At 39.5% G+C, this 17863-nt stretch overlaps 1 protein-coding gene across 1 annotated transcript; it reads left to right on the forward strand.

Annotated features, from left to right (window-relative positions):
• Positions 1–7313: 7313 nt before the first annotated feature.
• cebp1 (CCAAT/enhancer binding protein (C/EBP) 1) lies at positions 7314–11788 on the forward strand. The gene is made up of 3 exons (XM_074621870.1): positions 7314–7439; positions 8283–8561; positions 9074–11788. The coding sequence occupies exons 1-3, from the start codon at positions 7437–7439 to the stop codon at positions 9377–9379; spliced, it is 588 nt and encodes a 195-aa protein (XP_074477971.1). The 5' UTR covers positions 7314–7436; the 3' UTR covers positions 9380–11788.
• Positions 11789–17863: the final 6075 nt, after the last annotated feature.

The raw sequence follows: 17863 nt of genomic DNA on the forward strand, positions 1-17863 counted from the left end.
ATGTTAGTGTGATGGAATGTTATTGTAATAGAATGTTATTGTGATAGAATGTTATTGTAATAGAATGTTAGTGTGATAGAATGTTAGTGTGATGGAATGTTATTGTAATAGAATGTTATTGTAATAGAATGTTATTGTAATAGAATGTTAGTGTGATAGAATGTTAGTGTGATGGAATGTTATTGTGATAGAATGTTATTGTGATAGAATGTTAGTATGATGGAATGTTATTGTAATAGAATGTTATTGTGATAGATTGTTATTGTAATAGAATGTTAGTGTGATGGAATGTTAGTGTGATAGAATGTTATTGTGATGGAATGTTATTGTAATAGAATGTTAGTGTGATAGAATGTTATTGTGATGGAATGTTATTGTGATAGAATGTTAGTGTGATAGAATGTTATTGTGATGGAATGTTATTGTGATAGAATGTTCACTCCGACCGGACATGATTCTTTTATCAAGGAGCACAAAAACCATCTTGGTAGCCGAACTCACAGTGCCCTGGGAGGACAGGCTACCCATTTCTCACCAACTGAAAAAGGCCAAGTACCAGGATTTGATTGATGAGGCCCTAGTCAAAGGTTGGTATGCAGCCTTATTCCCCATCGAAGTTGGCTGCCGCGGTTTCCCAGCAACATCAGTGCGCTACTTCTTACAGAAGATTGGTTTAGAACCCAAACAACTGAAGAAAGCCACTGGAGAAATAGCCACGGTAGCCGAGAGTAGCTCAAGGTGGCTCTGGTTGACAAGAGCCCGCAGTTGGAACCCTTCTGCAGGTGAAGGCTAATGTAGTCTCCACTGCCCCACTCTGGTGAAGCGTACAGGCTAAGGGGCGAAACGCTTATGACCCTGAGATACCTGCTGAAGATGCAGAAGGGTTCCCATCAATGTGAATGCTCTGACCACCTTGCCACCAATGAATGTTATTTAGAGGAGGACGTGCAAGTCCTAAGTTGCTCCTGCAGTTTCTGCTTGTAGCAAAGCATCTCTGATGTTTATTTCACCTTAACTGTCGTGACCATGGGGAAAGGCCCATTGGCGGTGGGGGAAGACCCACGGACATCCATGAAAGAATGGACGACAGCTCGGAAAGACGGCACGCAATAGTGTCAAGGCTAGCACCCTGAAGCACTGCACAATCAAGCTACAAGTACTAAACAGAGAGAATACCCCCAGGCAGACCGAGGAGGGGGGGAGGATAATCTGCCATTAAGGACGGATCACACGGCCACAGACCCGGACAACGATATAAGGACTACGAGATTGGATACGGCAAGACAGGATGGTGAAGACAAAAGAAGATGCACCGTCTGCGGTGGACTATTCAAGAACGAGCGTGGCGTGAAAATTCACCAAGGCAAGTCCAAGTGTAAAGAGCAACTAGAGCAACGCAAAGCAAGTAATACTACCCAGAGAGCTATCTCTGAGTTTATTAGCACAGCTTGTCAGTCGGTGGAGGACCAGGGCCAGGAGGCAAACCACAGTGCCCCGGGCCTCTCTGCTCAACCTGCTCAGAGCACAAGAAGAAGGGGTGAATCCGAAAGCCTCAAGGGCTTCGGGAAGAAGCCACGTCTGAATTTACCACCAGCAGCAGATCGCAGATGGGCACAACTGGACAACGATCTATGCATGTCCCTGGATAACATCCTGAAAGGAGATGCAACTAAGAAGATAAAGACCATGGTGCAAGTTGTGTATCAGGCATGCCAAGATACCTTTGGGGTGAAGGAAGGCAAAACTCCCAAGCCTCCAGCAGGTCCCAGTAGGAGGCAGCGCCAGATCACAGAATTGCGGAAAGAACTAAGGACGCTCAAGAAAAGGTGGCGGAAAGCAGACGAAAGGGAAAAAGAGGCCCTGAACGAACTAAGCTCAGAGCTGCGGAAAAATTTACTTCAGCTTCGCAGGACAGAGACAATCCGAAAAAAGCAGAATGAGAAGCGCCGACAGAGGAAAGCCTTTTTTAACAACCCCTTCCGGTTCACAGCTGACCTCCTTGGAAAGCCTAAAAGTGGAAGACTGTTATGTTCTCAGGAAGAAGTGGAGGATAGTGTGGCAGCAGCACATGGTGATCCCAACAGAGACATTCCACTGGGGGAATGTCCTTCCCAGCTGCCAACACTTGGGCCACACACCCCTTTCAACATGGCAGATTTCACTCTTGACGAAGTAAGGGCAGTAGTGGAAAAAGCTCGGGCGGGAGCGGCTCCAGGTCCGTCAGGCACGACTTACAAGATCTACAAAAACTGCCCGCAGCTACTGAAGAGGCTATCAAAGCTGTTACGGACACTCTGGAAGAAGAAGCAAGAACCATGGCTATGGTCACTCGCTGAGGGCTGCTTTGTCCCTAAAGAGCTGAACTCATCAGGACTAGACCAGTTTCGAGAGATCTCCCTACTAGATGTCGAAGGGAAAATATTCTGGTCAATCATCGCTAAAAGACTAACATCTTATCTACTCACTAATGAGTATGTTGACACAAGTGTCCAAAAAGGAGGAGTCCCGGGGTACTCCGGATGTTTGGAGCATACATCTGTGATCAGCCAGGTCATCAAGGAAGCAAAAAGGAACAACAACACACTTTCAGTTGTATGGCTAGACCTCGCCAAAGCCTACCCAAGTGTACCTCACCAGCTGATCCGAATTGCATTGGAGCACTACCATGTACCATCGGAAGTTACCAAGCTTGTGATGTCACACATGGAATCGCTGAAGATGAGGTTCACCGTGGGAAATTTCACCACCAAATGGCAGAGGCTCGAGAAAGGCATCATGGCAGGATGCACAATATCGGTGGTCCTGTTTGTGGCTGCCATGAACCTACTACTCAAAGCAGGAGGAATGCAGTGTAGAGGACCTAAGGCGGACGACGGTACAAGACATCCGGCCTGCAGAGCCTTTATGGACGATATTACAGTGATGACTCCATCGATTCAGGGAACACGGTGGATCCTAAGTTCGCTGGAGAAGATGGCTACATGGGCACGTATGCATTTCAAACCAGAAAAATCTAGGAGCCTTAGTATCCTGAAAGGGAAGCTGACAAAAAACATCTTCAGTATTCAAGGGTCTGTGATTCCAACAATTCAAGAACAAGGAATACGATGCCTTGGAAAGAACTATGACAGCACCCTGAAGGACAGCGGCAACCTTAAAGACACCATAGCCCAACTAAACATCTGGCTCAAGGCAATTGACAACAACCAGCTGCTTGGAAGGTTTAAGGTATGGTGCTTCCAGTATGGCATCATACCCAGACTACAGTGGCCATTCTTGTTATACGACTTCCCCATGACTCAAGTGGAGGCAATGGAGAGACTGTGCAGTAAATTTGTGCGTAAATGGTTGGGTGTTCCCCCGACTTTCAGCTCGGTCAACCTGTACAGCAAGACCTCCAAGCTCCGCTTACCAGTCTCATCAGTGGTGGAAGAATTCAAAGCCACCAAGGCAAGAGCAGTCAGCACACTGCTACTGTCTGAGGATGAGAAAGTCAGACACGCCAACAAGACCGTCAAGTGTGGCAGGAAGTGGAAACCTCAGGAAGCGGTAAAGGAAGCTGAAGAATACTGGAAACATCAGGAAATCGTTGGGGTGGTTTGTCAAGGAAGGTTAGGACTTGGAAACTACAACGCCAAGACGTGGAGTAAGGCCAATGCCAAAGGCAGGAGAGGTCTTGTGGTGCAAAGAGTCCGAGAGGCAGCAGAAGAAGACCGCCGCGTAAAAGCGGTAGGGCTCGCCTCCCAAGGACGGTGGACGCAGTGGGACCAGGCACTCGAGCGTTCGCTGTCCTGGAAGGAACTCTGGGGTACCGACCAGGGCAAGTTGTCCTTCCTCCTGCGGGCTGTGGCCGATCTCCTGCCAACCCCAAACAACCTAAAGATCTGGGGCAAAGAAGAGGACCCATCCTGCAAACAGTGTGGAGCAACCCTCTGTACCCTGAATCACATCTTGACTGGATGTCCTAAAGCTCTGGGTGAAGGCCGTTACAGGTGGAGGCATGATAAGGTCCTTACAGAAATTGCAAAATGGGCAGACCTACAGAGGGTTAAAGCCAACACACACCAGGCACCACCACCACCCGGAGTCATCGGTTTCCAAAGAGAAGGAGATAAGGTTACTAAGACAAGAACAACTGCCAAGAACCCGCCATCCATTTTGCATCGAGCTTCTGACTGGGAGATACAAGTGGATCTCAAGAAGAGGCTCGTCTTTCCAGAAGAGGTGGCGGTAACCTCACTCCGACCGGACATGATTCTTTTATCAAGGAGCACAAAAACCATCTTGGTAGCCGAACTCACAGTGCCCTGGGAGGACAGGCTACCCATTTCTCACCAACTGAAAAAGGCCAAGTACCAGGATTTGATTGATGAGGCCCTAGTCAAAGGTTGGTATGCAGCCTTATTCCCCATCGAAGTTGGCTGCCGCGGTTTCCCAGCAACATCAGTGCGCTACTTCTTACAGAAGATTGGTTTAGAACCCAAACAACTGAAGAAAGCCACTGGAGAAATAGCCACGGTAGCCGAGAGTAGCTCAAGGTGGCTCTGGTTGACAAGAGCCCGCAGTTGGAACCCTTCTGCAGGTGAAGGCTAATGTAGTCTCCACTGCCCCACTCTGGTGAAGCGTACAGGCTAAGGGGCGAAACGCTTATGACCCTGAGATACCTGCTGAAGATGCAGAAGGGTTCCCATCAATGTGAATGCTCTGACCACCTTGCCACCAATGAATGTTATTTAGAGGAGGACGTGCAAGTCCTAAGTTGCTCCTGCAGTTTCTGCTTGTAGCAAAGCATCTCTGATGTTTATTTCACGTTAGTGTGATAGAATATGTTAGTGTGATAGAATGTTAGTGTGATAGAATGTTATTGTGATAGAATGTTAGTGTAATAGAATGTTAGTGTGATAGAATTTTATTGTGATAGAATGGTAGTGTGATAGAATGTTAGTGTGATGGAATGTTAGTGTGATAGAATGTTAGTGTAATAGAATGTTAGTGTGATGGAATGTTAGTGTGATAGAATGTTAGTGTGATAGAATGTTAGTGTGATAGAATGTTAGTGTGATATGTTACTGTGATAGAATGTTAGAGCGATAGAATGTTAGTGTGATAGAATGTTAGTGTGATAGAATGTTAGTGTGATATGTTACTGTGATAGAATGTTAGTTTGATAGAATGTTAGTGTGATAGAATGTTAGTTTGATAGAATGTTAGTGTTATAGAATGTTAGTGTTATAGAATGTTAGTGTGATAGAATGTTAGTGTGATAGAATAGTGTGATAGAATGTTAGTGTGATAGAATGTTATTGTGATAGAATGTTAGTGTGATAGAATGTTAGTGTGATAGATTGTTAGTTTAATAGAATGTTAGTGTGATAGAATGTTAGTGGGATAGAATGTTAGTGGGATAGAACGTAAGTGTGATAGAATGTTAGTGTGATAGATTGTTAGTGTAATAGAATGTTAGTGTGATAGAATGTTATTGTGATAGAATGTTAGTGTGATAGAATGTTAGTGTGATAGATTGTTAGTGTAATAGAATGTTATTTTGATAGAATGTTAGTGTGATAGATTGTTAGTGTGATAGAATGTTATTGTGATAGAATGTTAGTGTGATAGAATGTTAGTGTGATAAAATGTTAGTGTGATAGATTGTTAGTGTGATAGAATGTTATTGTGATAGAATGTTAGTGTGATAGAATGTTAGTGTGATAAAATGTTAGTGTGATAGAATGTTATTGTGATAGAATGTTAGTGTGATAGATTGTTAGTGTGATAGAATGTTAGTGTGATAAAATGTTAGTGTGATAGATTGTTAGTGTGATAGAATGTTATTGTGATAGAATGTTAGTGTGATAGAATGTTAGTGTGATAGAATGTTAGTGTGATAAAATGTTAGTGTGATAGATTGTTAGTGTGATAGAATGTTAGTGTGATAGAATGTTATTGTGATAAAATGTTAGTGTGATAGATTGTTAGTGTGATAGAATGTTAGTGTGATAGAATGTTATTGTGATAAAATGTTAGTGGGATAGATTGTTAGTGTGATAGAATGTTAGTGTGATAGAATGTTAGTGTGATAGAATGTTAGTGTGATAGATTGTTAGTGTGATAGAATGTTAGTGTGATAGAATGTTAGTGTGATAGAATGTGATAGAATGTTAGTGTGATAGAATGTGATAGAATGTTAGTGTGATAGAATGTTAGTGGGATAGAATGTGATAGAATGTTAGTGTGATAGAATGTGATAGAATGTTAGTGTGATAGAATGTGATAGAATGTTAGTGGGATAGAATGTGATAGAATGTTAGTGTGATAGAATATGATAGATTGTTAGTGTGATAGAATGTTAGTGGGATAGAATGTGATAGAATGTTAGTGTGATAGAATATGATAGATTGTTAGTGTGATAGAATGTTAGTGTGATAGAATGTTATTGTGATAGAATGTTAGTGGGATAGATTGTTAGTGTGATAGAATGTTAGTGTGATAGTTTGTTAGTGTGATAGAATGTTAGTATGATAGAATGTTATTGTGATAGAATGTTAGTGTGATAGATTGTTAGTGTAATAGAATGTTAGTGGGATAGAATGTTATTGTGATAGAATGTTAGTGTGATAGATTGTTAGTGTAATAGAATGTTATTGTGATAGAATGTTAGTGTGATAGAATGTGATAGAATGTTAGTGTGATAGAATGTTAGTGGGATAGAATGTGATAGAATGTTAGTGTGATAGAATGTGATAGAATGTTAGTGGGATAGAATGTGATAGAATGTTAGTGGGATAGAATGTGATAGAATGTTAGTGGGATAGAATGTGATAGGATGTTAGTGGGATAGAATATGATAGATTGTTAGTGTGATAGAATGTTAGTGGGATAGAATGTGATAGAATGTTAGTGGGATAGAATGTGATAGAATGTTAGTGGGATAGAATGTGATAGAATGTTAGTGTGATAGAATGTTAGTGCACACTGTAGCCTGTTGTTACAGTGTTACAATAAAGCAAATGAGTGGCAACAAAGAGTTGAAAATAAAGGGAAAGTATTAAATAATTAGGTAGTTCATTATTTAATGTGACCTGCTACTAAAAGTTACTGAATTTCCTTGTCCCATAATTTGTTTTAAAGTCAAATAAAAATAACTACAAATTGTCAATATTATCAGCCGTGAAACCTTACATAATCTGTAAGCCTAGATATGATGGGAGTCAAGACAATCCCCCTGCCTCCCTTTTTGTCTTTGTGCTCTCTCTTTGTTTCTTTCTGTCATTTCTGTGTGTGTGTGTGTGTGTGAGAGAGAGAGAGAGAGAGAGAGAAAGAGGAGGAGGAAGAAGAAGTGATGGTGAGATCAGACAGAGGTACCTGTCTGTCTCCTGTCATTTTCACTCAAACTTTCAGAGGAACCTGAAGACAGAGAGTTTGTGTACAGCTAAGTCATGGTAAGTCACATCATAACATTTCTAATGTAAAAATAAACTGTACACGTACAAATATATACATGTTACACTTTGCTGTACATGATATGTTTAACGTTAATGCTGGGTTGCATGTAACAATTACTTTCATAGTCGACTAATCTGCTGATTATTTTCCTCAACGAATTGATTAATGTTTTAGTCTGTAAACTGTCAGAGAGTAAAGAAAAATGTACATCTCAACTTAAGTTTACATATATTTAATGTAGCTGGTTTTGCCTGACCAACAGTCCATAACCTAAAGACCCAAAGTTTACTTTCTAACTTGCTGTTGTTACTGTATTCTTAACTTTTAAATTGTCAGTAGTAATTTGCTCCAATGCTGTATCCGTCATTTGTTACGTTTGATTTTGAATCGTTATTTTAATTAACAATAATCCATTATGAGTTAAAATCCTGCATTCTTACTTGAGTAAAAGTGCAAAGGTACTATCAGCTAAATGTACTTTAAGTATCAAAGGTTAAAGTACACGATATACAGCAGAATGAGGCCTTTCAGGGAGTTGAATACATTATTTTTGATTATCATTACCATGACAATAACATGTAAGCAGCCTTTTACTGTTGTAGTGGGTTGAATTAGGGATAATTAAACCATATTTTATGTTGGCAGATAGTTTCATGTCTTGTTTGTTGTATTTCTTTTCCCTGTATGTTACTTTTGTAGCCGTCAGTTGTTTCTGTCTGTTTGTATGTTGCACATGTGATTCTTTGTGTGTTTGTTTTAATTTAATAAAAAAAAAAAAAATCAAATTTAAGCTTAAAGAGACAAAACCCTTATCTTTTTCTGCTTCCGACCCCCTCCAGATGTCTGATTCAAGGGTGTCCTCTGTCATCCAGGAGTGGGCGACCTCGTACCCGGGTCAGGTCCACACCCTGAACCCCGGCACACCGTCCAATCAGCTGGCTCAGATGGACATGATACCGTACGGCCAGTCTCAGGGACTGGTGAGGGGGGGCAATGACGACAGGGTGGCCGAGCAGATGATGGGACTGTCTTACCTGCCGTACACGTCCTCCTGTCTCAGCAACACGTCGGGCGCAGGGAACACAAACCACCACCAGAGCCATGGCAACACTCAGCAGGTGTGTGAGAAATATTTTTCATTTGTGCTCTCACAATATTATACAGATGATGGTCCCCAAGGTTAGAACAGAACTAGGCAAAAAAGATTTTAAATACGCTGCCCCTTCTTCCTGGAATAATGTACAGAAGGAACTGACATTGCCAGAGCTGATTGGGAATTTAAGTCCATTTTTTAAGGAATGGTCAATGTGATATTCAATTTTTCACTCAAATCTTTTTAAAATTGACCAGTTTTACGCATTATAACAGCTTTTTTGTATTGCATATTAACTAGATATTGTGCTCAATCACTCGTAGTGTGTGACAGTTGTATATGTCTGCTTGTATTGTTTGTGTTTATTGTTGTAACAATGTTTATGCTGCCCTCTTGGCTAGGTCACTCTTGAAAAAGGGATTTTAATCTCAATGAGACTTTTACCTGGTTAAATAAGTATATGTATATATCTATATAGATATATTCATCAAACACCACTCTCATCCTGCTTCTCAAACTTGTATTTCTGACCTCCAGGACTTCTCCTCCTTCCTCCTGCCGACTATGCGGGCCCCGGTGAACAAGCGGTGCATCAGCAAGGACAGTAACGAGTACCGCCAGAGACGCGAGAGGAACAACGTGGCTGTGAGGAAGAGCCGGGACAAGGCCCGCAGGAGGATCCTGCTGACCCAGCAGAGGGCCCTGCAGCTGCAGGAGGAGAACCAGAAGCTGCAGATAAGGATAGGTCAGCTGACACAGGAGCTGGACTCTCTCAAACACATCCTGTCACAGCGGCACCCGCAGGTAGCCGAGGAGGGAGCAGCAGGGGAGTCCAGCATCTAGAGCCACATTTGTACCTGGTATTACGAAGGCCTCAGATTCCTTATTAGTGTCTAGGCATGCCTCCACCAGTTGATTATTAAAACTTTCACCGAAAGGCAACTATTTGTTAAAAGGTCACAAATAGATGAAGAGGGGATGTAATGCCATGAGTAAAACGGGTTAGTTATAGTTTCATATTGTAAAATTATAAAGAGGGATAGCATAACACAACGGCAGGGCTATAGCTACCATTGGGGTCACTGAGGTCATGTCCGCCGTCTTTTTTCTGGGGTTTATAGCATATTTAAATTCTACAATTGATGTTTAAACTGTTGCCACGCTCTCTCTCTGTGCTTTTACAGTAGGCTACATATTCAGCTTACATTGATAAAGGTTGCAGACAACCGTGGTCTTTACTGGGCTGAAATGACAACTGTAGTTAGCAGATTGTATCAACTGTAGCTAGCTAGCAGTGTTGTAGTCAAGACCACCAAAACCGAGACCATTCAAATGGGGTTGTGTTTACCGTGTTCACGAGAAGAGTCCATATGAAGACCCCCCCTCCCCCTCTCGTGTGGTATTCATGACCTCGTAAGTGGAAAGTTTCTAAAAGCTCAGAGCTCATGACGTGTTTGTTAACGTTGTCAGAAATGGCGGAGGCCTTGGAAGGTCACTTTTGGTGCATAATAAGTTAATATAATGTAATTTTAGTGGTATATTGCTTTTCTTCGTAATTTTTTAATATGTCAGAGGAAAATGTTGATATTCCCAACAGCTTCATCGTTATGCCTTTGCATTTCCTGCATTATGTTACCTACTTGCTAGCTTGCTAAATTGTAAGCATGTGGCTTCTAGACACCGACAGTAACGTTAATATTGCCCCGGTGTTCTCACAAGCTCACGAGTTTCATTTGAAGGCGTCACAAGTCACGACCAAGACTAGAGTGAATCGAGACCAAGACAAGACTGAGACAAAGGCAGGGCGAGATTAAGTCAAGACCAAGACTAGAACAGTGGGACCAAAGTCCCACACTACATGACGCACATACGATCAAATATGGAATCTGCAAACCATAGCGCTCCTCAAACTGATCTGAAAGATCCACATTCCCATAAAAACACTCACAGAATACAAATGCAGATTCCTCTTCCTGTGTATGTAATGTACCATGAGTAATGTCTTGATAACATGATCAAAAAGCTTTGCAGTGGGAATTTACACACATTTTCTAAGAGCGATAAATAAATCAGACAATGCACAGTCAATATAGTGATATATATATATATATATATATATAGTGATATATAGTGATATAGATAGTCGTGGTCTTGACAGGTCTTAAAATAAAATCTCGAGTCCACTTTGACTGAGACCGAGACAAGACCGAGTGAATTTGCGGTCGATTGCGAGACGAAACAGAGACGTTCATTAAGTGGTCTTAAGACCGGTGTCGAGTACTACAACACTGCTACCTAGGGTAAACTAATGCTACCACTAAAACCCAAGACCCCCATAAGTTAGTTGAAAACACTGCTTGCAGCTGATTTTGGATTAGGCTTAAAAACAGCATTTAATGGTGAGAAATAACAGACATTATGCAGTAATATAGTTTGAATTTTTGGTATCTGGTCAGCATTTTCTGGGTGAGAGCGAACTTTCTCATGACCTCAGTATCTCTTAAATTGAGGCTACGGCCCTGCTCGTGTTAGCTCACTGGACCTTTGAATAAATGAATTAAGCACCTGAATATAAAGTAGGAAGACGTGTAGTGGGTTTCAATGTAGATGTCATTGTATATTCTAAGCTGTGAGTGAAGAGACTGGAGAGCAGACAGAAACCTTAAGCGAGTCTGTGCATATCAAGATTTGTAAAAACAGCTATGAGATGGGAAAAAGATTTTAAGGAGAACTCGATGTGCCATAGATCTAGAAATAAATAAATAAATACTGCACGAAAGGGCCCCAGAAAAAAAGGTCCTGGAGATCTAAAGCTACATACTGTATATATACTTCTATTTAGCAAATTCCAAATGAACTTTCCTGAAAGGTCCTGAAGACAATATCTTCACAGATCCTCCAAAAAGAAGACCACTCAGTGCATTGGACATACTTGTGTTATATTTTCATTTAACAAACATTGCCTAATCATCTACCTGACACATTTCTTGTCATTGTCAGGGATGATTGTAAGTGTTGTTGCCTAACAAGGTTACACAACCACCTGTGGTTTGTAGAGGGATTCAATGAAATCTAAGTGTCTCTCTCTCTGTATATATTCTCTATCTTTTGTTACAAAATGAGCGTGGGATTACTTGAAATAATGTTGACGCAGTCTTAAATAATATGTAATTTTGTCGTGTTGTCGAATGTGTTTTATGATTTGATGATACTTTGTCAAATATTCCTTCAAATAAACAAATGATTGCTTGAGCTTGGATGAAACATCTTTTATCTGCCAGTCCCTGATATATAAAAATCCTGAAAAAGCTGATTTAACGTAAAAAAATATATAGTTTAGTAATAGTATCTTCAAAGGATATTTAAATAGCCTTTATTTAAATATGTGCTTCATCAAATAGCCTTTACAAGCTTTGATTACAGTGCACTGCACCTTTCATCTGTCTCATAGAACATGGTGTGATGTAACCCCGTTAGGGAACATGGCATGCACCTGCCACTTTATTTACCATAAGTTGTCTACCCACATAAACGGACGTCATGCCATGGACCGTTGTACACCAGCGGTTTCCCTTTGTGGGATGGGCAAGATTTCGACACAGCGGAGGACGGAGATGAGGAGCGTAGAGATAGTATCAGTGTTTCGGGCTGCCAGGGCCTTCCTGTGGCTGTGATGGTAGTGAAGGGACATAGAGATAGGAGACAGACAGGAGGGGGTAGGGGCAACAAGCCAGACATTTTTCTCTCTTTTTTTTTTTTCTTTTTTTACTTTGCCTAAAACAAAAGTTTTCAAATTTCAACACTATTAGATAACCCCAAACAGTGTGGGTTCCTTTGCATCTGGTTCCCAAGATCAAGGATCATATGACTTATTATTGTGTGATATCTAAAAATAAAGAAAGCACCCATGCAGTTCCCTTTCCATGTCTAGTTTCTTTATTGACTATAATGTTAAATATTAATAATTATACTAACACCTAATCCTAGCTTTATTGTATGGCTGGTTTGGTAAAAAAGGCCAAGTGAGGCAACATGGATGCAGATGTTCACCTCTCTTTTATACACCCTTTTTAAACAACGAAAACATTGTCATTTGTCATCATTATAGTTTTCTGACCAAAACCCAACACTTCCTGGATTTGTCTGGGATGGCTTCACCTTGAGTGGCTGAGTGAATCTTTGAGCAGCCGTTTATGTTAAAAGAGAAAGAAAAAAGAGTCAATTTTCCAACTCACTAAACTGAACTGATAATAATTACAGCACTGTTTCAATCAGCACACACACTGTTAACTGTGCTGTTTGATTAATCCAACAGAAACTAAAACTAATCACATCCAGTCACTGAGTGTTTCATCAGATTGTGTTACACAGTGCAGCTCTGCACAGATAATCAGTATCTGTAATGTTGCAAGTTACAAACCTGACTGCTCAAAAGCATCAGAACACACCAAACTCTACAAAAGACAGGAAGATTGGCCTTAAATTCAATATTAGGGGACTGCATCAAATTTGATTCATACCAGTGTTATGCTAGTAAGACACTTCATAGTGAGATGTTGGACGATTATTTGACAAATGCTAGCAGAAAATACATATCTGCTGTTGATGTATGGTATTGTGAGTTTGTGTATTGTATAAATACATGCATGGGACTGGGCAATACTTTGATTTAGAGTTTGTAGATTGTAGATTTTGATGTATGTATGTACGTATATATGTATGTTTGTATGTACATATGTACTTATATAAGGTATGTATGTATATATATACACATGTACGTATGTACGTATGTAGATATGTATGTATGTATGTGTGTATGTACGTACGTACGTGTTTTCGTGTGTACGTGTACGTATGTACGTACGTACATGTGTATGTATGTACGTGTCTACATGTGTACGTATGTATGTATGTACGTGTGTACGTGTGTATGTATGTACATGTGTATGTGTGTATGTGTGTATGTATGTATGTACGTCTGTGCTTGTGTACGTGTGTACGTTTGTACCTATGTATGTGTGTATGTATGTACGAACGTATGTGTGTACGTGTGTATGTATGTATGTACGTACGTACGTACGTGCGTACATAAGTATGTATGTATGTATGTATGTATTTACATGTATACTGTATAAGTTTTTTGAATGTTTTTACTCTCTTGTTTGGGCAAAATCAATAAAGTAGTAGTCAAACCAAGGTTCCTTCTAAAAGACTAATACTGAGAAGCTAAATGCTAACATGTTAATCAACTGTTCTCATGATTATTAGATATAAACACTGACTTTGTCCTCCAAATCTACATGATGTAATATAATTTGCATTAAGTAATGAACTCCTCATTTACGAAGGAGAGTGAAAGTGTGACACAGGCTTCTTACAGCCTTGTGATGTGTTGAGCGGCACACAAGAAGTCCCTGTGTGACCGTGTCTGTTGAAATGTCCCGCAGCGTCGTGTGGAGCAATCTGTGGTCCCAGGACTGCAACATCTCACCAGAGTGAAGAAAGACTGTATTTCACCTAATCCCTACCAAGTTACTCAACAGCAGCAGACTATATGAACCCCACCGCAGCCCCAGTGAAGCAGCTCCAATCTTATACATCATGTTCATTAAATGTATTTTTAGTTGAGAAGCCAATTGGACTTTTATCTCCAGAGCAGAGAATGATTGAATATATCAACATACAAACAGCACAACATTTAGTCCAAATATGGGCAACATCAACTTTTTACCTCTATTTCAGCACTTCCGCACTCCACATGCAGTATGTTCACAACTAGATGCAGCCCAGTACAACTCTGCGGTCAGGCGCCTGGTTTTCTAATCTTAAAGTTCCCACCACACTTTTTAAAAAACTTTCCAGTGATGGTACCAACATTATCAATAACAAAGATCCCTGCAGTGATAGAGGGTCTGCGGTGGTGTAAAGTGCTTTTCATGTCTTGTTTGACTAACTCAGGAGGATTCATCTGCTTAAAAGTGTGTGAATTTTCTTTTTTTGCAGGTACGTAGCCATTTTATGGCTCCAACTTTCTGATAGCCTACAACAGATGAATTACCACAAATGAGCATAAGCTGTGATATATAGATGTTATCTTGGTATTTAGAGGGGAAGTGACAGCCATCATGGTCATGCTGTGTGGGAAACACAAACACACTGTCATGACAGTGGACAATAACATTAAAGTAGCAGTAGGCAGTATATTCTTGGCATCATCGGGCAAAAATGTCATAATAACCTTTCAGCATATTGTAATTCAAGTGTTCTGAGAGAAAACTAGACTTCTGCACCTCCTCATGGCTCTGTTTTCAGGCTTTAAAAAATCAAATTCATTGAGAGAGCGTTCCTATTGGCTGTGCTCCAGTCAAGTGACCGGTACTTGGTGTTCCTTCAAGAGATTTCACAATGGCGGCGGCGTCACTAACTTCTCATTTTACAGCTAAACCGTGCACGACAATATGATTCTGAAAACATTAGAGGAAGAAATAGGCATTACAGTAACATAATATTGATTCATATTTGATCAGCGCTACCTAGTTTGACCGTTTGGTCGGAGTTCGCGAATGATTGACAGCCGGCTCTCATAGACAGTAGACCTCAGATCAGCTCTTACTGCTTGTTTTCCTCCAGTCTGTAAAATCTTGCAGATGCCATTAGGATCATCGGAGGACACGGAGGCACATGATTTTTTTCAGGTTACCTATCAGGATATAACGACCTTTTTATAAAAATAACTTTTCTTAATTATATTTGCTCCAATCTCGCCTCCTTCAGCTTTAAATACATGTTGTAATGGTGATTTTCTGTTAAAAAGAATGCATTTTCTTAGGAATCTTGAGGTTTAGATGCACGATGACTAACAACATTCAAATTTACAGCAATATCTGTGTTGCCTTCCACTATTATTGGCTGCAGCGACACCAGTGGAACAGACTGCGTTAGTGCCATCAAGTGTAGCTCAGCAGTCATTACCAAATGGTTGGCTGAAACCAAGTCTTTGTCCATGTAATAGGATGTTATTACTGTACTTTCCATCAAATATCTCATTATTTAAACAAGGTGGAAATGTTTGTTATGCTCTGGACTAATGTATTGGAAGAGGAAATGTATATCAAAAAACCTATATTGGAGAATTAGTAGTGATGGCCCTGTTGAGTCTTATAGAAGAAGTTTTCCAAGCAGACAATATGTGACATTTGTCATCTATGATAATGACATTTTAATCATTGCATATTCATGAACAAGCAGCCACATATCAGCCTGGAGCATGCGACAGTGTACTGTAGTAGACCTGTCTCTTGTGGTGGCCTGTGATTTATGGCTCCACCATGCGGCAGAGGACTACACACAGGCCTTCTGCAGAGATATTTGTCAAGAACAGAAATATCACTCTGTCCTTGAATCTGTGTACTTCTTCTGCTGTCGAAATACCATCACTGTGTTTGCTGAATATTCATGGGTAAGAGCAAAATTACAGTTTTGTGTCTTTAGCAAATACAGGTGTGCACAAAACTATTACTGCAAATAGTTTGTCTTTCTGAGCATATTTTACTTTCCTCAAGACTGTTTTGGGCTATGTACTGTATTCACTCAATAACAGGATAATAAATTAAAGAAATTGTTTAAAGCATTAGGAAAACATCAAATTTTCCTTCATCATACGTATATATATTTTTTTCAAGTCATACAAAAGCCACACTGACCAAGTATACGCTTAAATAAACATTTCTTTGTAAACCTCCTCCATGCCACCATTACTTTTGACCAAAATAAAAATGAAATACACAAGTTAAAATATCTGTAACTCTAGGTTTCTTAACAAAAACTCTCGCAAAAAACAACAACAACAACAACAACAAAAAATAACTAAAGGTTACTGAAGTCTTTGGAGTAAAAAGCATATGCTCTACCAACATCAGAAGGGTGTACAACTTAAAACAACATATGAAGAATTAATATATCAACAAGGCATAATTAGTAGGTCATAATGTAAGCAATAAGAAGCTTTCTGCAAATCACATTATAGCAAGAGTCCTAAACAATGTGTGTCTGGTGGGCTCTTCTACTTTCCTCTTCCTGCTTTTCTTGTCTAGAGAAATGCAATTTATATCATTTGGATATAATAATTTGGAATAGATTTATATTACTAATCCAATAATAATCGTTATATCCAGCAATTTACAGCTAGACAACAGTCAGTAATACAACAATGTGTGCAGAATTTTGGAAGATAATGTGAGGTACTTGCAATCCAATAAAAACACACGTGATAACTTTTTATTTATGGAAATAAATAGCTGAGTGTAGGCTACATAGTGCTTTATTTAAAATGTACTAGCCTATTTGTATAATGAGTACTAATACTTAAAATAATTCATTGTACCAGTCCCCAGAGTCAGAGGAGTCTTTGTTGTTTTCATAATAATTTGGGGATCCTAAAAGTAACTTTTAGATTCAAGATTCAAGTCTTTTTTTGTCATTGTGTTGTACAACAAAATTAGATTGTGACAATCCCATAGTTGCTAATGAAAAGATAATACAATAAAAAAAGAGATAGTGCAATATAGATATAAAAAATATAAAATATAATACAATATAAAATATAAAAATACAATATGTATATTGATGAGATGACAGTTTTGCAAGATTATTGCACAAAGTGTCTGTCAGATAATTATATAATTATTGCACAGAGTGATCAGCATATGTTATTGCACATATCTGTAACAGTAGATTTACAATATTTACATTGCACAAAAGTGACACAAAAGTGACACAAAAGTGACACAAAAGTGAAGGAACTTTGTTTTCTGTGTAATTCTAATATTATTTTAAAAGAAAAGGATTCAACTGACCCAGTCTGCTGGACAAGTTACTAACAAATGATGAGAAACTGACACAACCACCAGCCGAACATGTTATGTAATAAAAAATTCAGTTTCCCCAAATTGCTTCTTGAAATTTGTATTTGTATGTTAGCTCAGCAGGACAATGTTGATTTATTTTTGGGGTTTTGAGAAATGACCTGAAATGTCACGTTTCATCATATGAAATATTAATAATGTATAAAATGCATTATATATTAAGCGTCTCGAGATAACTTCTGTTATGATTTGACGCTATACAAAAATAAATTGAAATGAATTAAATTGACACAAAAGTGTTTCTTTAAGTGTTTTCATCATATATCATGCTTCAAAATCAATAATCATTTTATACAATAATATAAATGGAAAATGATCAATGCAGGTCTATGGGTAAAGAGTCAATAAATAATTGTATAAAGGAAGCAGGGAATTTATTGCTGAGTGACACACCTATTTTATC

Source organism: Sebastes fasciatus, chromosome 21 (genome assembly GCF_043250625.1).
Source record: "Sebastes fasciatus isolate fSebFas1 chromosome 21, fSebFas1.pri, whole genome shotgun sequence".
Lineage (NCBI taxonomy): Eukaryota > Metazoa > Chordata > Actinopteri > Perciformes > Sebastidae > Sebastes > Sebastes fasciatus.

What these genes read in the sequence shown, in the direction of transcription:
- cebp1 (XM_074621870.1), top strand. An exon ending in GCCATGGCAACACTCAGCAG is followed by an intron (nt 8,562 to 9,073) that starts GTGTGTGAGAAA and finishes TCTGACCTCCAG; the next exon opens with GACTTCTCCTCCTTCCTCCT.